Source organism: Rissa tridactyla, chromosome 9, assembly GCF_028500815.1.
Source record: "Rissa tridactyla isolate bRisTri1 chromosome 9, bRisTri1.patW.cur.20221130, whole genome shotgun sequence".
Classification (NCBI taxonomy): domain Eukaryota; kingdom Metazoa; phylum Chordata; class Aves; order Charadriiformes; family Laridae; genus Rissa; species Rissa tridactyla.
In genome coordinates this window covers 39,407,019-39,430,068 of record NC_071474.1, presented here as the reverse complement: position 1 = coordinate 39,430,068, position 23,050 = coordinate 39,407,019, and the positions used below count along the sequence as shown (strand labels likewise).

Genomic DNA, 23,050 nt, shown 5'->3' with positions numbered 1-23,050 from the left:
AGCTGGTAACCCAGGTTTTGCTGTCAGAATCAGTAGCTGAAAGGAATAAAAAGGAAGCATCTTCCAGGTGGATGAGGAAGATGCTGGAGGGCTTGTGGTGGTGATCTCGGTACTGTGAGGCCAGGTAAGAAGAGCTGTATATAAGTAGAGAATATTGGAACACAAAGGAACCTGGCAGACTGCAAACAACCCACTTTCCACATGTAAAGGAATTAAGCCCATGAGTCTGAAAGCAAGTCTTTTAATAATTTGTCTTTTCTGAAAAGTTCCCAAACTATTCATTTTCCAGGGGAGTTGATTTCCAATGGATTTCATTTCTAAAGGAAATAGCAGCGGTCATATGGGGAACAGGAAGAGGGGAAAAAAAAGACAAAAACACTCCATAGTGCAAATAAAAAAATTTAAGTGTCTTATGTTTTCACAGTGAAACTAAGATTCATAATTCCCTATTTCAAAGGACTAGTTATAAACTGGGCCTACTCTCTCGACTGGAAATGTGAAGAAGGGTTTAGCTTTGCCAGAGTTCACAAAGTAGTTCCCTTTGTTCTGGTGGCAAGGCATTTGTAATCCCCAGGCCACTTGGAACTGGCTCTGAACTACAAACTGAAGCCAGCTTAGAATCCAATAGAAAACCACACGGAAAACCAAGGGAGTTTAAGAGATCTCAAAACAAAAGCAAGCAAAATTGTGAGTTTGGCTTGACTTTGAAGCAAGGACAAGAGGGAAAAAAGGAAGATACAAGGAAACGGATAAGAAGGACATTTGCAATCGGAGTGCCAGTCCCTAAATTATTTTTCATCTTGTTTGGGATTCAAGACAATTAATCAGCCCTAAGGCTGAATTCAGATTAGAGGAAGTATCTCCAACTTTGCAAAAAAAAAAAAAAAAAAAAAAAACATTTTTGGCATTTGTTTTTCTGCTAAGTGAGGGTGGTTTGCTGAAAGAGTCAAGTAAAACAATTTTGTCTCTAGTATGCACAGAACCTTCCCCCCTGTTTATCAATTTTCTTATAAAGAGGAAGGAGGTAGCAAAGTGGCTGAGTATTTTGTATCTACTAGATCAAAAAAAATCCCTAAATTTGAACTGCATATTTATATAAGAGGATTTGCAACTTTTTTTCCTCCAGGTTCATTTTTCATTAAGTTTTAGGGTTTTTATTACATTCTAAGACTTAGGTCTTAGAACTAAGACTATGGTGGTAGATTCAAAAGCTGTGAAGTGTATTTATCAAAGCAGTGCTCAGGGAACAGCACAGCTCAGGCTTAGATCTCTTCCAACGTACCTAAACACTCTGGCTCTTTCAATGGCATTTTCATTGGCTTACTGAAATACTGGTTGCAGGACTGTATAGGTCAACCCTGACCTTCACCTTTGCTTGTTCTGAGTTCAAGCAACAACAGCACAACCAACTGTCCTTGTACATCTGAAGGTCCACAGCAATTAATGCACTACCAGATCCACTACCAGCTGCTGTAAGAATGTGCCATGTTATCAGCTTTCAGACTTAATTGAGCATTTGATTGTTTTCCTCTCTCTTCACGAGAATCTTGTAAATTTATTGCTGTCTAAATTTCACACTTCACATAATTGTTATTAGGCAGTTTCATTGGTATCTGAGCATGTTTTGCTAAGATCAATGAGGTCATGGTTTGTTGATCTTCTTAAAGAAAAATGAGTTATTTATTATCATTGGTTTTTTCAGATCACACAAATATAACATCTTTCCTAAAAACAAATGGATTATTACTTTCTCTTCCAAAGTTTCATTTAAGTGCTAACTTATTTCTCACTGACTACCACTGCTACGTGTTTGGGGTCATTGTCTGGAAAAGACTGAATTCCTGCTTATGGTGTAAATCACTCTCAGAGGTTACAAATCACAGATCCCTCAAGGTTTTTAGATTTTTTTCTTCTTACCAGTTTGTCAAGTGAGAAAGCAATGCCCAGAGAGGAACATTCAACTGCTGTAGTTGCTCCCTGAACCACAGATCAAGAGGTGCAGCGTTTCTGCAGCTTGCGTGTGTGGTACCTGGCCTTGACGCAACTCCAAACATTCCTGTCTTGTACTTTGCTTACTCATTGCTGTTATGAGTTAGAATTACTCATTCTACTACCAACTCCTGCGCACGATAGGAAAAATCATAATCCCATGTTACCTCTCCTTTAATGTCTGACTGGTTTTCAAGATCCTACTAGTAAAAGAAGACAACATCATGGAAGTATGATCTCAGAAAATGAAGTGCTAAAACAGTGCAATGTTACAAATCCAATGTTCTTTCATTATCTCTACTTCCTTGGATCCTCCAACAGAGACCTGCATTGTGAATCCAGACAGAGGTACCACTCAAGGCCCCATTCCCTTCAAGAAGAAAAAGTATTTGTGGTGAGCTAACCCATCACTCTTTAAGAATTTTTATTCCTTCTGTACTTCCTTTCTCCTAAGATTCAATCACTACACAATACTCACCAGAAACAAGATGAAAATTTGAGCTTGACTAAAACGTACTAGATGTCCCAGAGGCGCATGTTTTACAATGAGGAAAGCCTATACCATCACTATTCAAAAGAGATAACTTCTGAGCCAAGTCACTGAAACATAATTTTAAAAGGCTCACATTAATGACAGCTTGAAAAACAGATAGCCAGGGATGTCTCTTCAAGTTAACCATCAAGAACATAGTTCTCACCAGAGGCACTTAAAAGCAAGACCTGTACTCCTCACTGTGAGTTTAGCCCTGTTTAGGGAATTTTCAGGCTTCCTGGATGCTGGGACAGAGAAGAAAAGATATTTAGATGTGGCAGTTGGGTACAGTTTCTCACAGTTGGGTCTCTCTCACCAAAGCTTAGATCTAAGTTTAATCTAAAGTTGGACTTCAGCTAACATCCTTATTAAGAGGGAAATGTGACACAAAAATGCCTAGTACAGTCAGTGATACAGCTCATAACAGCAAGGCCATGATTTGAAATTTCAGGAATAATCTCTAGTACCACGTTTCTTAAGTCTCTCTGAGAATAGTAAGTGACAGCCAGCCTGATTTGCACATGCTTAAGGGTCGGGAGGAGATACTTCTTTTCTGGTTGCCTTCCCACACACATGGTCTGGTCCTGCTGGCCTCTGCATCGTGACAGAAGCAATTGAAAAACAACAAACCAACAGTCAGTCATTCCGACAGGGACTGCTCAGGCACGGAGGGAAAATCTAGCATTTAAGTTGAATCACACGGGTCAACAGTGTTCCTTGCTGGGTTTTTTATAAAGTCTTCAAAAAAGTTAGTTATTAGAAATGAATATATGAAAATATAAAATAGAATATAGAAGAAATGCAGAAGCCAAAAGAACACCAAGTAATCGCAGCATATCACACCTAAATTCATGAACTATCTGGTCTCTATCAGCTTCAGCACATCCTGTTCCAGCAGAACAAATCCTGTAATTGGCTGGGTTTGCTCTCAGGGAAAATGTCTTCCTTGCCCTTAAGAATTACAAGGCAGCAAGTTGCCCTGAAGTTTGCTACTGCAAATGACTAAGCCCTTTTCATTTATTTCCTAATAATTTTCTGTTAGAACTCTGGATATTACTGTTAAATTATACTGTCTTACTGAAAAGCCCCATTACAAATGACATAAATCTGAGGCACAGGGACACCTGCTCCCAGGGAAGCATGAAGAAATCCCCTTCCAATAATCAGGTATTTGCAATACCCTGTTTCTGAGAGCACTGAACACTTTCCCCTTTATTTCTTCCAACCCACACAGTGGGTGAATTAGTGTACCTACTCCTCTATGCATTTTTTTATTAGACATCTAAGACGCAAAACAAAAGCTGCATTCGGGATAGCCAGCAGACTTGTCTGCATTGGTAAACCTCACTGATTTTGTTGCCTCTGGGAACAAAACCTGTGGAGCACATCCTTCTTCATACACGTTAAGTCCTATTTGTAGATGCAATGAGGAAAGGCAAGCCCCCCTCAGTTTGTATACAGGCAACTGAGCACGTAAACCAGTGGATCAGTTATTATCTCATAGGGTACACAACGAATGCTATACCGAAGAATCATGAAGTGAATGCCCTTATGCCAATTCGCAGGGAGAGCTGTTTGAGTCTTGCAGCTGAGTCCTCCTGGCTATGTCTTCCCTTAAGCGTTTGCCAGAAAAGAAGAAATTATCCTCCAGGATCAGTTACCAAATACCAGTTTAACTCCCTATGGTTCTGTCACCTTGCACTTTGGGCATGATGGATTTCCTCAGGAAACCTTCCATTTGTCTGTCTGCTCACAGGACATATACAACATTGCCTACTGACATGTTACAGTTACAGCTTACTTGATGTGGGTTTCAACAGGAGTAGTACCTGGGTAAAGCACATTCTCCTCCATTGCTATATGGAGAACAGAAGGGATATGAAAACTGCCCAATATGTTAGAGAGGAGATGGCTGAGGGCTGAACAACACCTCAGCAATAGGTCTCCTGCACGCAAAGTTGACTGCATGAGGAAGCAGTCACTCTACTTTGCATCCTTTCTCTCCAGCAGGCAAGGTCTGAAGCCCACAAGGGAAGGCACTTCATCCATGAGCAACCAGTGACAGTGAGCTGAAATGTTACTTATACGCTGCAGCACATGGAGCTTTCGCTATGACAGTCTGTTGGGACTAGAAGGTAATGCCAGTCATTTTAAAGGTATCTAAAGCTGGGATTTACTATTAGGAAAACTGAAGGATACACAATATTCTCATCCTTGTGGATGCTGGTGCAACAGGGAAGTCGCTGGATGCTCTCCAACCACAACATGGCAACATGGGCATTTCTCCTTGAAGCCCTGACTGTTCCTGTGGCTTCTCAGCAACAGTAAACACTGCCTTTCAGAAAGACAGAGGATGAGTATTTTCTCTTCTAAAGGTTTAGACAAGGAGGGTGAGTGAGCAGAAATATACACATCACCAGGGAAAAGAAACAAATCTTTGTTTTTCTGCAAGTGTAAGTGTCAAAAGAACAGATAGAACTGATTTCTCTCAATAAAGACAATGTAATCAAAATGATTTGCAGGAGCACCATCAGTTTTTACACAATTTTAGATAGAAAAGTAGAAGAATTCTGATTCTACTTTCCCCTGCATTTTGATAATGCCAAAATATTATATCTCAGTAAGTTAAATTTTATTTCAGCATGAATCATACTGACTTTATATTGTATCCACTCTAACACTGTATTCAGGTATTGAATACCATATATCACAGAGATTTTGTTTATACAGAATCAGTCACTTTTAATGTGGGAAATGTCACACAGTTTTAATGCGTGACTTTTAATGTTAGTGTCATACAGAGCCTGGGAAGACTATGCAATGCTGAATCCATGCACTTGCTCTAAGTGTGAAATTTAGCTGCCTTCTACAGACATGCCTGGGACAGTACAGCCATGAAAGCGGATCATGTACCAGCGTGCAAGTATGAAAGGTAACCATGAGGTGTGTAATCCATCAGCTACTTAGATGTGCTTCTCTTGGACATCTGATGATTAAAGACACTGTCCCACAAGAAAGTATCATCTTTGGATCTTTTCAGAGTAAGTCTATGGGGAAAAAAAAAAGCACTTGCCAGTGAAGCATATGTAAGGAGGTATTCTATGACTACACTGGAACTACAACACTGTGTTCAAAGGGATTTGAGATACAAAATCACCTTTGTCATGAACAGTTGAGCACTGAATAAAGCCAAAGCACCTACCTGAACATGAAACGTTCTGTAATGAGAAGATATTGCCACTAACAAAATTAATAACTGCATTAAAACACGTATTGTAAGAACCATGACAGATGGCTGCAGAGAAAGTGACCTTCCCCCTGCACTTTTTCATATCACGATTTAGTCCAACTTTCCTGTTTGGTCTCTGTTTGGACCTGAAAAAAACTCTTCTTTCCTTTCGTTTGGAAGTCAGAATTTCAGTGCTCAGGAAGTGGTGCAACTTTTCCTGGGATGATAGGTGCATACTGCAGTCCAGGTTGTAAGCATTTGAAACAAGTTCCTCAGCTCCTCCTAACACTCACTGAAGCGAGAGCACAAAGGTTATGCCACAAATGAAGTTTTACTGACAGCCCCTCCAGGCTGTCTAAATCTGATTTTGATTTGCCGGTCATGCGCTCCCACAGACATTCAGAAGCCTGAAGGCTTAAAATCTACTATCAGTCTATTTTATTACTGCTCAGAAAGTAATATCTCAGTATTTCACCAATGGCTCGGCAAAGGTTTGATTCTTCTGTGCATGTCCATAGCAATGCTGCTCTCCATTAAGAACTGTGCGGATAGGGACAAAGTAAGGGAAAAAGGATGCGCAGATTTCTTACCTTGATTTGTTGGCAGTTTTCTGGCATCAAATGCTAGTATTAAAGATCTGCAGGCTTATTTCCTCATAGGTATTCAAGGCCCTCACTCCCTTGTTATTCTGCATCTTGTACAAAAATCGAGGCTTAGCTCCGTCAGCCAGCCTGGCGACCATAAACCTCCACCTCCTGCTTCCCCTGCACCCCCACAAGACCCAGACTTTCTACCCTCCTGATTCACATTGTGGGAACTGGGTTGTTTTCTTTCACCAACAGTTAACTAACAGCAAATATGCACTAATGTTTTACTCTTACTGATCTTGCTTACAAAGCATTTATTCAGTACTTCAGTTTATTTCGGAGTTGGGCCCAGTTAGAAGAAAGGGCTCCAGGAGCAGGCCCTTGCTGAGGGCAAAGGTGCTGCTAAGCTTTGATGAGATTTCTTCCCTAGCTCATCTTCTCTTTTTCACCAGGTTAAGAAAATCTACATAGGCCCAGTTCTTGTTCCCTCTTTAAAGAAATGGAGGCATTTAACACAGAGAAACAAATGTATTTGTTCAGAGAGCAAAAGCAGCACATGATCTGCAAATGACTGTCTTATACCCTCAGAACTTTAGGGCTACCCTGTGCATTTAGATCTATTTTAGTTTCCATGTGTGGCTTTGGTGCTCTCATCTCTGAATCCTTCAGTGAAAATGCTTCGATCCAGAGTGCTGATGCGAAAATCCCAGAACATCAAACCTCTGTAATAGAAATGGTGACAGCTTTATCTGAAAGTAGCATTGGTGGGTGCTGGAAGATTAATGGCATGTCCAGGACCTTACTACAAAGAGACCTCCAGAATGCAGCATTTCTATATTGGGCAGTAAAGTCGCGACACGGATGTCCCGGCATTTTTCTGGGAACTGAGTGAAACACACGTCTATCCGTTAGTCAGGATCCCTTTTTTGGATGTCGCTGGATCTTGCTGTAGCAATATCCCTGGTTTGACACAGAAAAGGCACCTGAGAACTAAGCAGATCCACGGATTTCACATGGATTAGGTAACACAGCTCAATTCTGCACTCTTTTATAAGTCCCTGCAGAATCAGACCCTTTAATATGTCACAGCCATGCTTAACACTGGAGAAAAATACCACACTTCGGTTTGCATCTGAGTGTCAGGTCAACGACAAAATGTATTGTGAGAAGAGAGAAGTAAGTTTTAAGGCAACAATAATTTCCTCCTATTATACAAACACCCCCACACCTGCCTGTGGAACAATGTCTGATTGGTTAATAAAGGAGAGACAATATTTAAATTATGGTATCAGACCTCCTCAGTCTGGAGAAGCAATCTCTTTCATTAATGCTGCACTAATATTCCTTAATTTTATTCAGCATTACAGGTTCATTTGCAAAACAGACATTATGATCATTGAAGTGACAATTCTATATAAGAAAGAATTCACTGACATATTTAATTTTTATCCATCTCCAAATCATTGTCTTATCAGCCTATCCTTCCCCTGCTCACACCCACTCTTTTCAAGCAGCTTCTGAAAAATTCCTTCCAATTGCTTCAAAGGTACTCATGCCTTGATCCTACAAGCACCCACGAGCAACCAGAAAATGCAGCTTCTTGAAAAGCGGGATTTTTTTTTTTAGAATTGTGAAGAACCTTTTCACAACAAATAGGAAACTCAGTGAAATGTGCAATTGCCATCTTCCCCATGCAGTTTTCTTGTTTGCTACATTGTTTTGACCGAGAAAAAAGAAGTCGAGGGAGAGTGAATAAGCATAACTCTCACTATTGTCTGTGACATCCTTTATGTACAACTCGCTAAAAACCCTTGGTGTTTACTTGCCTTCTACCAGAGACTGTCCCAGCTCAAGAGTGTCCTTCCTTTCAAGCCATAAACTTCTTCTGGGACAGGAACCCCTTGTCCCCAATTAGCCTTAGCAGCATATCTAAGCATCCCACCTCCTTGCGACCCTTTTGTATAGACAAATACGAATTTCAGACAGAACGGTTCTAAGGCAAGAGACTTGAAGTGGGTGAATGCAGGACACACCGGCCACTGAGACACACAAATGTGAATTTTCACCCTTAGGGCAGCAGAGGGAATTGCACCAGGGCTTCCCACATCTCTGGTAAGGGGCTAGAGAGACATACATTTAGATTTGAATTGCTTCTGATTTTCTCTTAGAGGACATAAATGAAAACATCTTTGTTGAGAAAAACTTCAAAAGTTCTACATTTATCTTGAAACAAAAGCATTTTCCTCCCCAATTTTTTTCATTCAGCTACCAAACCAGAAGCCTTAATTATGCATGCAACCCTAAACCCAGCACAGCACACTAATGGACAGTCACCTCTTCATTTCCACTGCACTGAGTTCTCTCTACCAGTCTCTATTCATTCTGTCTACAAAAGAAGGCATTTGTAACAGAAATTGTTTATGTTTCTAGAAAATAAAATCATATTCTAGAATTACTGCTCTCATTTCTGACCTCTTAATTCTCACAAAGCAGGTGATCCTGGTTAATGACTAAAACACAAACATCTGCTTATCCCCCTCCAAAAAAAAAAAGGGATTCATAAAGCTGAAATTACACAGTTAATGGTGTGGATAGTCTACCACAAATGTGTGATCATATTTCAGAACATTACATCTAGCACAATTTTAATGAAATTAAAATAAATTACTAGTGCTATTTCCTCAGCTATTTTAAGCCACCTATGATTTCATAAACAATAACTGCAAGGATACATTACCAAAATTTTGGAAGAAAGAATTAATTCAGTAAAGGAAGAAATACAGTCTTTTATGTGTAACCATTATATGTAATATCCTGCACTGGGACATAAATCCGAAAAAGGCAAAAATACCTGTAATTATAGAAGAAAGTTCTATGCAAAGCAGAAAAACTGTATAACTGACAAGGAAAATCTTATTGCTGTATAATGCCTTCCAAGAGGCACATCATATGGGTTTTATCTGAAAATGAGGAGAAAGCATGAATTAAGACCTTGCCTATTTGTTACCAAAACTACTTTGCCATGTAAATCACCAAAGAGTTTTGAAATTTTCCAGAAAAAAGTATGGCTCAGAATTCAATCGAAGATAAATTAATAATTTTTCACATAGGATTTGCATTAAAATTTCCAGAGTAATAAACTATTAACTTGATTACCACAACAGGGATTTCTTATGAAAAAGTATAGCTCCCTTGAAACATATAAATCATTATCTTCCCGTAACATTTCAAAATCACGGAGTTCACATTACACTAAACCTGCGACAGAGCAGCTAAAAGAGTAATTAACTCCAAAGGCTGCAACACAGAATTAATAGTGAGTTTAGCAGATGCATCTGATATTTAAACTGGACGTTGGTCCCCAGTAGAAATCACCATGCACCACAGCACAATCTTTGATTTTAGTAGCGTTCTTCAGGATCAAAATGAACTGCGGCAGCTGAGACAAGGCAGCACGACTTAGCAGAGACTGCAAGAGAGGAAATTCTGGGCTCTGAACAGTGCTGTTATTTTGCTGCAAATATTTGGTATTAAATTCATCAAACGTGTATAATTTCAGTACAGAATAGCAGACAAAGATGAAGCAAGCTTCATTCTCTGAAACTAAATAGTTTTAAACCAAACCACATAAAGTATCTGTAAATTCCTTTTAATTCAAAACTGGATCATTTAAGGGATGTTTATTCATTCATTCTTAAAGAGTCCTCCTTTTTTATCTTCCCAATTTTAGGCACAGAGCTGACATCCACATCCACATGACGGAAATCACGAGCTCCAGCACATGCTTAATTTAAGGCTCATCCAACAGTTCCAAAATACTTCTGAGACACGCATTTCAGTGCCTTACCAAACAAGGTCTGCTTAAATTTATGACAAATCACAACTGTATATCAAAATAAACATTTCTTCAAAACCAGACAGAATTGTAACTCCCCATGGCCTAACCCCATCAGAATAACTCAAACTGTGTCTAACTCTTGAGCAACTCAGAGGATTTGGAAAAGAGTGTTACTTAACAAAAATACTTCATGATTTAAGAAGTATGCGGTTCTAAAGGTTTATGGCAAATTGAGAATTTGCAAATGTTGGAATGAAAAAAAAAAAGTAATTAAGTGAAAGCACATGTTTAATTACAGCTATTGGAAGAGGTAACCATAACTAGTAGGGAAACTAATTTTGAGACAAAGCATTATGTGACATATATAATTATGAGAATAAAAATAATGAGCATGTATTAACTGGAAGAATATCTCAATCCTGAGAGCTAAATTTAAACATTTTTTTTTTAACCAAGACAATCTATACATTCTTAGTTAGACTTTAACACAATACCCACCTTAGAACACATGTGTAGAAACCACTGTCTTGCAACTCAACCGAGTGAAACCATATTGAGTCTTCATCCTTGCTCATCCTAACTTCAGAAAATATAATGGGTTCTTCTAAATCTCCTTTGTTTTTGTACCACATAAGCCTAAGACCTGTGCTTTGGGCCATGCTATAATTAGTTCTGATATAGCTGTAGAAAAGGGCACATTTCACTCGGACTGGTTCACCTGCCAAAGCCATGTATGTCTTGAGATCCACTGACCAGTCAATGCAACCATCAACTGAAAGCAAAACAATAATAAAGAAATATTAGACACAAATATTTTTTCAAGATAGCAAAAGGCAGCTTGTGAAATACAATGCAATTAATTAAAAGAAAAGAACCTTAGGTTTATAGCAACGTGAAAAACCCGAAGGAGCTCTTGGCAATTAAAGGGTTTTATACACCTTTTTTAATTACAAGTAAATATGAACGCGCAGGCAATAAATAGAGCACATTGGGCTGTCTCAATTCCATTTCTTTAGAATATCATTACTTTTCATCCCCACAAAATTAATTCTTTAATAAATAAACCAAGTGTTTTCACCTTAACTACTTGCCCCAGTAAGCCAGTTTTGAATTTTTTAACTCTTTACAGGAGGAAAATGTAAATTGGCATGAGATACCAATTCTTATCCCTTAAAACTTTTCCATTCACCTCTGCTAGTTACATTACATGAAAAAAAAATAACTAACAGATGTGACATTTACCATTCTCTTTTCAAGGCAGTTCTTTTTTTTTTTTTTTTTTTCAAGCTTTTTTTTTTTTCCTACCACCTACTCAACTGTAGAGATATGTGTTATATACAGCAGGATACAATTACAACACGCTACCTATGCAATCAAGCTTAATACAGGAATTGTACAAATATTAAAAGGGATCTTTTGATGTTCTGTTCAGTAAAAACTTTTGAAACAGTTTTCTTGATATTTCACTTTAAAAATTAACATCAGCTAGTTTAATAAAAGATCGCTTCTCCCTACACTTTTTTCTCACGTTATTTTAAATCATCTTAGTCACAATACAATCCTAGAACAGGCACCCATATCAACATGAAACTCCCCTTCACATCAGAGACTTTTTAACTCAATCTTTTATTGCTGGAAAAAACTTAAGTCTGAAAGTCAACCAAGAACATAACCAAAGAAAAAGACTACAAAGCCAGATCATCAATAGGCAAATACACTATCTGAAATTAATAGGCTTAATGAAATGTGTAGGTTTTAGAATTTATTGATCATATCCAGCTACATGCAAGTGGAATGTCTTTACCCTTGATGTAGCTACCTCAAATTCAACCAAGTAAGGTTCAGGTTGCCTCTTCTGCATTTACAATATCAATTCTCAAAGTATTAGATATTCTCTGGTCTCTGGATACACTGGTCATTTCATAGAATCGTAGAATCATAGAATCTTCATGGTTGGAAAGGACCTTTGAGATCATCGAGGCCAACCATACACACCCAAAAAACCCCCAAAACAACCCCTACAATCTCTGCCACTAGAGCATGCCCTGAAGTGCCACATCTAGACGCTTCTTAAATACCTCTAGGGATGGTGACTCAACCACCTCCCTGGGCAGGCTGTTCCAGTGCCTGACCACTCTTCCAGTAAAGTAATTCTTCCTAATAGCTAATCTAAACCTCCCCTGCTCCAACTTCAGACCATTTCCTCTGGTCCTGTCATTATTCACCTGGGAGAAGAGGCCAACACCCACCTCTCTACAACCTCCTTTCAGGCAGTTGTAGAGGGCAATGAGGTCTCCCCTCAGCCTCCTCTTCTCCAGGCTAAACATGCCCAGCTCCCTCAGCCTCTCCTCATATGACCTGGTCTCCAGAGCCCTCACCAGCCTGGTAGCTCTCCTCTGGACACGCTCCAGCACTTCAATGTCCCTCTTGTACAGAGGGGCCCAGAACTGACCACAGTACTCGAGGTGAGGCCTCACCAGTGCCGAGTACAGAGGCACGATCACTTCCCTGCTCCTGCTGGCCACGCGGTTCCCGATACAAGCCAGAATGCTGTTGGCCTTCTTGGCCACACGGCTGGCTCATGTTAAGCTGCCCATCCACCAGCACCCCCAGGTCCTTTTCTGCCGGGCAGCTTTCGAGCCACTCTTCCCCAAGCCTGTAGTGTTGCCTGGGGTTGTTGTGACCAAAATGCAGCACCCGGCACTTGGCCTTATTAAACCTCATACAGTTGGCCTTGGCCCATCGATCCAGCCTGCCCAGGTCCCTCCGTAGAGCCTTCCTACCCTCAAGCAGATCAACACTCCCACCTAGTTTGGTGTCATCTGCAAACTTACCGAGGGTGCACTCAATCCCCTCATCCAGATCATTGATAAAGATATTAAACAAAACTGGCCCCAAAACTGAGCCCTGAGGGACACCACTGGTGACCAGCCGCCAAGAGGATTTCACCCCATAAATCACAACTCTCTGGGCACGGCCATCCAGCCAGTTTTTTACCCAGCGAAGAGTACACTTGTCTATGCCATGATTCGCCAGCTTCTCCAGGAGAATACTGTGGGGGACGGTGTCAAAGGCCTTACCAAAGTCCAGACAGACAACGTCCACAGCCTTCCCCGCGTACAGAAGGCAGGTCACATGGTCATAGAAAGAGATCAGGTTGGTTAAGCAGGACCTCCCTTTCCTAAACCCATGCTGGCTGGCCCTGATCCCTTGGCTGCCCTGCACTGGCCATGAGAGCTCACTCAAGATGATCCTCTCCATGATCTTTCCTGGTACCTTCAATAGCGTTCACTCATTAAGTGATTTTTTTATTTACTTCCTAAACAAAGGTAGTGAGCCAAAATTTCTACACATCGTGGAATGTCAGGCCTAGTCCTTTTTTTTTTTCCTATGGCTTTTACTGCCTTTAAATTACATCTACCATTTTTTCAGGCTTCTCCTGAATCCTTCAAAACTAACCATGATAAATGGAAGGTTTTAATTTCGCCTTTGCAGTAAGTCAGCTTTAATTGTATTACGATCACGTGAACCATGCAACTGAACCACATTTTAAACCCGTTGACACTGACCTCTTTCATACATTTTTAATACATAAACTTCCATGTAACATCTTGTTTTAAAACAAACTTTATTTGTAAAACAAATTAACATGGGCTCAAGAAGGAAGGGAAACTCGTTACTCAAAAGTATACTTTTAACGTATCTACTGTTGTGAGGGTATGGACAGGCGAAGGGAGATGGTACAATACCTTCACCCCAGGGGGTGCGGATCAGGGTCCCTGCTCCTGCCACCCCCACCACCGGCAGATGCAAACGCAGTGGCTGGTTGAGCCAACTGACTTCCTACTTCAACAATAGAAGCCCCCAAACCAAAACATTCACCTGAAGCTAGGTACGGACAGTTTCGCTTAACTTCAATTTTTATTGCCATACTTGTTTTGCTGAAAACATCCTGCTGATTTAAATGAAAATTCATTGCTTCTTGTTTTTAACAGCTACTGTTAATGACATAAAATGAAAGGCCACCAGCAATTTACTGACTTTCCTTTTCTTCACCGCTGCAGCACCACCTTCTTCCTCTGTGCTCTCCCTCTCAGTCTAGTGCCACACAAAAGAGAACAAGTTTGGATAACTGTTACGAAAATCATGTACTGAAGTATTTGTTCTCAGTGCATCCCCTCCAGGTTTCTAACATCCTTCACCATGACCAAAGGTGCACACTGTAACTCAAAGACTCTCTTGCCAGGACCCCATGAAACACTGCGTTCACCTCTCTGCGAATGTGTTATACAGACAAAGGCTGGAAAAAGAACCCAAGTCTCCCAAACCCATCCAATCAATTTTTACATTAAAGCCTGGTTCTGACATCATAAATTGTTTTATATAGGTGGCTTTGAAGGCTTTTACATCGAGTGGGTATCAACATACGCCATACAGAACTTCCTCACAAAAGTTCCGTGCTTTTTTTAAGCCCTGCTCTTCAGGCTGGTGTGAGTTTACAGTTAAAGAGCAGTGCAGAGCTCACAGCCGCCGTCTCTCAGCAAGGGAGGTGAACAGCAACGCTGAGCTCTCCAGATGGCTCATCCCTGCTCTCCAGGCCATACAGGCCTTCTCAAAGGCAACCTTCCTCGTGTGCTTCAGCAAAGTCACAAAAGTCTAAGGAGGGGTGTAAGCTGAAATGAATAGGGGTGCCCAGAACTGGAATTTAGATCCAAACTAATTCAGACAATCTAATTCATTCTGTCAATCTTCTGTCAATCTAATCCTGTCGTGTCATCTAAAGCTTTTGAACCTGTGCTGGTTCAGCACAGTTAAACCTCAATACAGAAAAACTGACATTCAGACACACATGGAAAGCTTGTGGGTCAAGCAGAAAGGTGCCAGTTTTTCAGTTACTTCACAGAGCAGAGTCACAATTAGGAAGAGTTATGGAGTTAGGTACTGAGCCAGTATGGAAATCCAGCTTTGGAAGCTGAAAATGCCTCTGCTTACAATACAGTTTCTCCCCCCATCCACACCAAACAACTTGTCAAAGCACAGCTCAAACGAATGCTAAGCATCCTTCAGTGTCATTAATCTGCCTCATCTTCCACTTTCATTTGGAAATGTCTTTTCCCTTCTAGTGTGCACTTCTCTACTATTTTATTTTCAAAATTACAGCTGCTGGAGTATATAAAGCACAGTGGAACAGATGAAAGACATTTGGATGGTAATTTACAGCCAGGTCATTAAGGTGGCTAAAGCCCATCTCCAGCTGCCCCCAGTGCAGAGTGAGACTGGGGCTGGCGCACGACTGGCCATTCCCAGCGTTCCCGGCACCTGCATCTCAAAAGCAGAAAAGAAAGAAAAAGGAGCTTTACACTGGAAACCTTTTTCCCATTAACAGTATCCGAAGGGAAGGATTTCAGCAGCCAGCGGCGAGGCTGCCCCAGCGCAGCGGCGGGGGAAGGTGCAGGCAGGCTGTCTGCCCACCACCCCTGCCTGCCCCCGCGCTCCCCGCAGCAGCTCGCTCCCGCAGCGTGCCGGGGATGGGGGTGGGTAATTACAGAGAGGAGAACACACAGGGAATGGAGTAACCATTCATTATAGGGTTGATGACATCTGCGGAGGGGAGAAGTCTCACAGAGCACCTTGACTAAATCTTAATTATTGAAGAAAGACTAATCAAACAGGAGACGACTTTTCCCCCTTGCTCTTTTATTCTTGTTAAATACACAGTCAAGAATGTCTCCTCTTACGAGGCTGCAGAGGCTAAAATCTAGGTCAGGCTCCCCACGCTCACGTGGAAGCTGGAATTTTTCCTCTTGCCGCGCTGTCAGTCACTGGAGCGTGAGCACTGTTAGATTCGTTTGGAGCATTCTCCAAGCTGTCATTACGAATGACTGGAGCTGCTTAGGTGGAGTTTAGCACTCCATTATCCAGAACAAAGTTTGCTGTCGTTTTTGTTGGACTGGCTCTCAGTGTGTAATATAATCAGGGTGGTAAGAAGAGAATAATAAAGGCATTAAAGAGAGGCATTTATTATATAATAAATGTATATACATCTTTTCTCTGCTACTCAATAATCAGCTGATCCGTAATAAGTGCCTGATTGAAAGCCCCATTCAAATTAAATCCTATCTATTGTGGGTGTATTTTAGACACTTTAAATAAAGACCATTATTTGAAATATTTTCTAAAATTTGGAGCATTGAGGGGATATGGAAAACATTGTCCCATTTTTAGCACAGCTCCCTAAGGAAAAGAGGTTTGCCCGTCTATCTGTCCGTGCCCTCATCCCGTTAGTATAACTTCTTACCCGACTGACTAACTTCAGTCTTGTTTCGTAGAATGTGAAAGTGTTCAGGTACATGAGAGCCCTACATGGGTGCAGGAGAGAGTCCCGATGTGTCCCCATGGGCAGGGAAGCACAGCAGCAGTTATGACAGTGGGGCTGCCCTGAGCCCATCCCACTTATCTATCCGGGCTAACGCGACCCGAGGAGATGGTGAATTGAAAATGAAGGTTTCAAAATTATCAAGCAAATTACAGATTAAGTTGGTTGACAATAAGTTCTGTACTTGTATGTTAGCAATCACCCACAGTGTGTACTGCATCTCCTTCCCCAACATTTCCCGGTAATTTCCCATTATTCTTATTTTAAATAAATCTAGTTGTCTCGGGAGTCTAGCTGCATTTTAACATGAACCATAATAATTTATGAGCAATTATAGAAGAGCATGTACATAGTCTCTGAGTAATTTGTCTTTCTGCTTGCTGTCATATAAATAATTTTTTGCATTGCGAATCTGCCTGTAATAATTTTTGTAGGGATCTGTCACCTACAGCAATTTATATCATGGCATTGTTAAACATGTTTGCCTACCTTGTTACCTGCAAATCTCATTTTAAATTGAAATCATCGACAAATAAATAATTAAAAAATAATATACTAGCTAATGTATTAAATTTATCACTCCACAAAGCAAGTAATGCTTGTGACTGTAAATACATAGTCACAAAAAAAAAAACCAACAAAAAAAAACAACAAACAACGACCATTCCCCTGATGCAGGAGTTATATTTTTATTTATATATTAGCCATAGAACAGCAGAGTTTAGGAACTGATATCCATCATGCTCGGGGTTTGCAGACAGATAGCAACGATAGATGCACTCCATTAAGGAAATCCAAAAAGGGATGCAAATTTTTAGACTCTTAAAGGGGAGAAATCGGTTACAGCCCTTGAATTTTAGGCAACTTGGTATTTTCAGATTTTGATTCTGGAGAAAAGGCAACACACCCTCCATTTGAGCAAATGCAGCAATGCCTTTAACAGCTTTGGCTGGATGTGATCTTCACAAAGGATCAGGGTGTTTGATTGGGCTCACCATACATAATTGGTTTCACATCTCTGGCTTTCTGGCCATGCCATGCTAATTCTGCTACGGTGCTTGCAAACCCCTGCTGGGATCTCATCACAGCCCAGTGCTGCCATATGAATCCGTCAGCTGAGCCCAGCATGCGGTCTCCTGCCACCCTGCCTTCTCCTGGAACCCTTCCCTGCTCCTCACACCACAAGCCAATCAGGGAGCTGAGCCTCCTAAAAGCTGACAGCAACCCCTTCCACTCCATCTATGATTCTTCAGAGAACACGTTTCAAACAAAACAATCTATTGAACACTCTGCGTGCTCTTCAAAATCATGGATGTCACCCCCAAAGCAAGGTAAGACCTTTGCTTGTAGAGCCTCCTCAGCTTAGCTGACCTACCAAACTGAATGGTCGAAGGACACTCTCATAACAATTAATAAAAATCCACTTTACTGAAAGACATCTCAGCTGGCATCTTTGACATGGAGAGCAAGTTACTCAGTTTTACAGGGGAGAAGGAGAAGCCTATGCTAGCAGTACTTCAGAGAAGGATGACCTTCTCCAGCAGCCGGGGAGCCGGTCTCAAAGAGCAAGCAGGGAGGAAAAGAGAAGGAAGTTCAGGTAAGGTGTCAGTGATGTTTGTTTTCTATGAGTTACAGTTTCACCCTTTTTTGAGTCAAGCGAACACTAGTTTTTGACACCGACTATGCTCACATGTTAAACTGCATTTTAGGAAAAAAAATTAAACAGTTGTCCCCTGAGGGGTGTAGTAAATCAAAACAATGTTATCTGTTAGAGATTAAAACCACTCAGAAAACCATCTTCAATTTTGAGGGAAAAAAAAAAGTTTATCATGATTCAAGCTGGGTAAATTTTGCAAACGTTTCTCCTGTTAACAACTTTAAATAATTCATTTCTATCACAGTGACATCTAGATTCAGCAATCATCAACCAAGACTAGTTTGCTGTAGAAACACAACATCAAAGAAGAGGATCACTCACAGACTTTGTCATTTCTCTACTCTGATCTCCATTTTCTGAATGTTTTCTAGCAAGATTTAGACCATTCAAACTTACTGGCAAAAATGTTTGAGATTTTAAAACATGTAAAAGAGCAAATATTCCAAAATTCCTAAATCAAATAATGATGAGTGCAAAAAAACTTCATTAGATTTAGCAACATGCAAATATTTCTCGAAATCTGGCTCATAAGTAAGGAAAAATGCATTTACTTCTCCTTATACATTGGCTGAATATTTTCCAAATTTTGATCAAAGCTTCAAATTTCTATAAGATGGGCTAAAAGGTTTTTAAGAATTGTATAATGCTTCATTCTTTTTGACCAGCTTATGAGCCACAGCTAAACAACCCAACTCAAATGTCAAATATTCCAGCCGAACACTCGAAATTTCCTTTGAGGTCAAACAAACTCTAAATACATACTGCCAGAGGTCCAAATAACAACGGATTGTTCTGACCTGACTTACATATGCATATGGAGCCAGAAGCATTTTAGTCTTATACTGAAAATGCAAAAGAAAGAACATACTAGTAGATCACCAATCTGTAAAATTCTCTAGGGAGAGAAAAAAACCAGCTTGGATCCTGAACAAATTCTCAGCTTCCAGAAGCGATGGCATATTAATGTGGTCAAGACTTACAAATTATACTTGAAGAACAAAAAATGCTAAAAAGTAGTGTCAGTAGAAGTTACTGGACAGGGGCATTTCATCCTGTAGCACTTGTCAGAGCCAGCTTTTCAGGTGGCACCTTATCACAGGGCTTTTGGGGAGTGTTTGCTGATGGAGAGAAGAGCAAATCCCAGCTGGCAGGTTAGATTTTGCTGGAGACAGGGAGCTCTGAAACACATTCTGTGATGGAAAGGAAATATCTGGTCTCATCATACTCTTTGCTACCTCTTCCAAGTCAGATGTTCCTGGAGACAGATGGACTCGAAGTGCCCTTCCAAAGCTGTGCTCTTCGCTTCGAGCAGATTGCTCTGCTGAGCACAGAGAAAGAGGAGGGCATTAAAGCAACTGTTTAAAATGCAGCATATTTACCCTAAAAATGAGTGTTTGGTGACCTTGATCTCCTAATCACTTCAATATCTGGCGGGTTTTTAAAGAGTCTGTGTTGAAGTAAACAGTACAGAAATTGGAACTTATGAAGTGGTTAGGTTTTAAATATTCAGTGTAATGCCTTGATTCTCCGTGGCTGTCACCACGCTAGAAAACAATGTAAAAGGCACCTTGAAAATCAACAGCAGCAGGGCCAGGACATGAACAACAAAGAAGACATACTTCATGGTTTTATGCTTTTGTATATTTTATGAAGTGCCAGACACAGGTTCAAGGACTGTGCCCCAGCCTGCCCTGCCTTCTCAGCCCGTCCTGCAGCCCCTGGCCCCTGCCCTTCCCGCTGCGGTTCCCCTCCCGCACCGGGCAGGCAGATTTGGAAGACTTGTGGGAAAGTTCATTTACGAAGCTCCTGCCTCTGCCCAGCCTCCACCTTTGCTCCCACAGAAGTAAAGCCAAGTGGGTGATCTGCAGTGAACAAGTTATCTGAACAATTAAACGCCTTCTCTTGTTTGTGGATCTATAAACGAATCCCCATTTCTTCAAAGTCAGACATGAAATAACATCATTAAATGAGCACATCTCCCTTTTTGTTTCATCCCACTAGCAAGGGAACGTTATTTCAAATAAAACATGTTGCTCTAAATTGGAGTGGCCATATCAGTTACACGACATTACGTCTGCTTCTTGGACTCAATGAGTAACAAAACGTCCCTGTTAAAAACTAATATTTAAATTCCATAAATAAACAACTCAGCAAACAATTCAGTGCAAACACAGGTACGAACTCCATGAGGACTGTAAATCAGCTGTTCACTCAGCTCTGAAACCCATCTGAACACCAATATATTTTTTTTTTCACATAATGCCCACAAAATCGGGTAAATAAAAATACGTCTGCTTTCTAAGCTCCAGAAAGGGGAAAAAAATATTTTTTTCTAACATCTTCCACAATGAATATTGCTGTTTTTATTAGCTCTTTGGACTCCTGAGGAAGTCAATGAATGACGGAAAAGTACAACGAGATTTCTAAGCATTTCTGATACTACCTTTAGACAAATTAGATCAAAAAAGAAAACAAGAAGAATGAATCTCTAAAAAAAAGGAGAATAAAAACTGATTTAAGTAACGAGTAAAACAGACTGAAAATATTCCATTGCATTTATAAATAAAAAATTTATCCTAAGAAGAGTTCGGGTAAGGAGCAACACACTGGAAATATGCTTTATATCTGAAGGTATATGCAATTAATATTTTAAGTGGTGTTGACTATACACAAGCTCTTTAAGGACACTCTCTGAGACAGTTTTAATATTCTCCAGCTAACCACATTAACCCACGGAGACTTTCACACACTTCTGTTTTCAAGTCTTTAGCACCATGCAAACTTCGGGAACAAAGCTGAATTCATTTCAATAATTGATGACTCTTTTCATTAGTCCCTTTGAATAAAGTTACTGAAGGTAAAGTAAATGGAAACTAGACCCCAGATCAGGTAGTTGCAGTCTCAAGTAATCACACAATTAGGAAACTCTATATGCACTGCTTGTTATCCCCACGAGGGAATTGTAGGAAAGAGCTGTGAATAACAGGAATTTAAAATTAAAGAGAATGAAACTCTATTAACTTTCTGGTCCCTGTGGGGCAGAAGGACTGGTGTACCTGCACAAGATTATTTTATTTTTCATCTGTTTTTCAAGCATGTGGACAGTTTGAGTTGGATTATCTGCTTTGAGCGCACAATCCTCGTGAGTTTGGACTAGGTTAGGAAGATGGACTCCCTGTTGAATACACTGGACTAAATTCATTTCCTCTGCTGTCTCAGAGGGGAATCCTTGAGTGACACAGGTCTGCTGCAAGGGCTCTTACTACATCTCACTTGTGGCAGAGGAAGACTGGTCGACAGGAGAAGAGAGCAAGGGAAGTATGAGAAGAGCCTAGGCATAGTATCGCACCCCCCCACCACAAGAGGAAAGCAGGACTCGGTTATTCCTGTGGATGAGATACACCGTATTTGTGCAAGGTTTAAGCAATTATTCACTGGGACACCTCAGCAGGGGCATTTCTGGTAGTCCAAGTTCCCCATTTACCATGGGCAACTCATGCCTGACCAGTGCATAGGCCTTGCCCACACAGCCAACCATGCCACCATGCAAGGCCTTTGAGCAGGACCCAGACTCTGAGCCTCCAGAGGTCTCTTCCAACCTATCCGACCCCAATGATTTGGTCCTACCACCAACGCAGCCCTTGCTGGCCACAATTTGCAGATACATAAAGGGAGCCTTTCACACAAATGCCCATATCTGGGTGTGCACAATCTCTACCCTACTCATTAATAGTTTATTTTCTAGCTTACAAAGATGCCGTCAATCCATCAGAAGATTACCAAATGCTTTAAAAACAAGCTCCTCATCATAAACACACTAAGTAGGATGAATGTTTTGGGCCTTGGACATTTGCAATCTACTTGATGAATATATTGTAATGTTAAAAAAAAAAGAGAGAATGCACAACTTTAAATCAGGACATGCTTGCGAATAAAAAGGAACAAGTCAAGTTCATCTGAATTTACTTGCAACAAACAACCAGCTCTGGTCATTTGCTTTGTTTCTGCACATTTACCTTTAGCTATCAGGACATACCTACCATTTTACAATTGCTATGCCATTCCTCCTGTTATCTGGAAGAGATAATTTCAGCTGCAGTGAGCCAATTACCATTTCCACTTGCATGACAGGTGGACCTCTGTTTGAAAAGGTTGTGACCCACGTTCTAACCTAGGTTGTAATTCCTCCTCTCATTTTAATTCATTAGCTGCACATACGCAGCAGAATTTAAATAGGAAACTCTCCTGACTGCAGAACACACCGAATTTCATTTCAGTAAAATGAACAGTCACAAATCAAAACAATATTTGCTTTTATAGGACAACCATGAATCGAATTGTTAGAGGGTTATTTAACTAAAATGTGTCTGTAGCTGATGAATTATGAAGAGCTTTCAAAATGAGATGTTTTAAAACAGTAAATGTTGTTCTTAAGACTTTTGTTTCTATTTAAAACAAACAAACATAGAGTTATCCATATTGCAAACTATTATAATTACATGTAAAAAAGAAAAATGAAGGATGGTTGAAAAATGAACCGTTACAAGAGCTACCTGTGTTACAGCCGTGCCACTCCAGGCAGTGCAGCAAGTGGTAATGCAGTGCTGTGCTCCGTAACACGACATTTGTTTAGGCACACCTTTACCATTTACACACGTTGTCTAAAGCCTGCCTGTAGCAACATCCTGCAGCACTGCATCCACCGGCAGCTCCACACACCCCAGCAATGTGTCTCCAGGGAAAACAAGGGCCACATTTGTGGGACCACATGTCCCACGTTGTGGGACCACATCCCCCCAAAATCCCAACCCCCTTCCAGACAAGCTGTGAGCGGTGGCCCTG

The 23,050-nt window shown here is 40.6% G+C and overlaps 1 protein-coding gene across 5 annotated transcripts in view; it reads right to left on the bottom strand.

Annotated features, from left to right (window-relative positions):
* The window catches only part of IL1RAPL2 (interleukin 1 receptor accessory protein like 2), a 398,133-nt gene that overhangs the window by 180,702 nt on the left and 194,381 nt on the right, over positions 1 to 23,050 (bottom strand). For 4 of the 5 annotated variants that reach the window (XM_054214552.1, XM_054214553.1, XM_054214555.1 and 1 more), the window contains one exon: positions 10,674 to 10,947. The exons of the other annotated variant lie outside the window; for it this stretch is intronic. In XM_054214552.1, the coding sequence (XP_054070527.1) occupies positions 10,674 to 10,947 (274 nt within the window). The remainder of the gene's footprint in view (positions 1 to 10,673; positions 10,948 to 23,050) is intronic. 5 annotated transcript variants of the gene reach the window in all.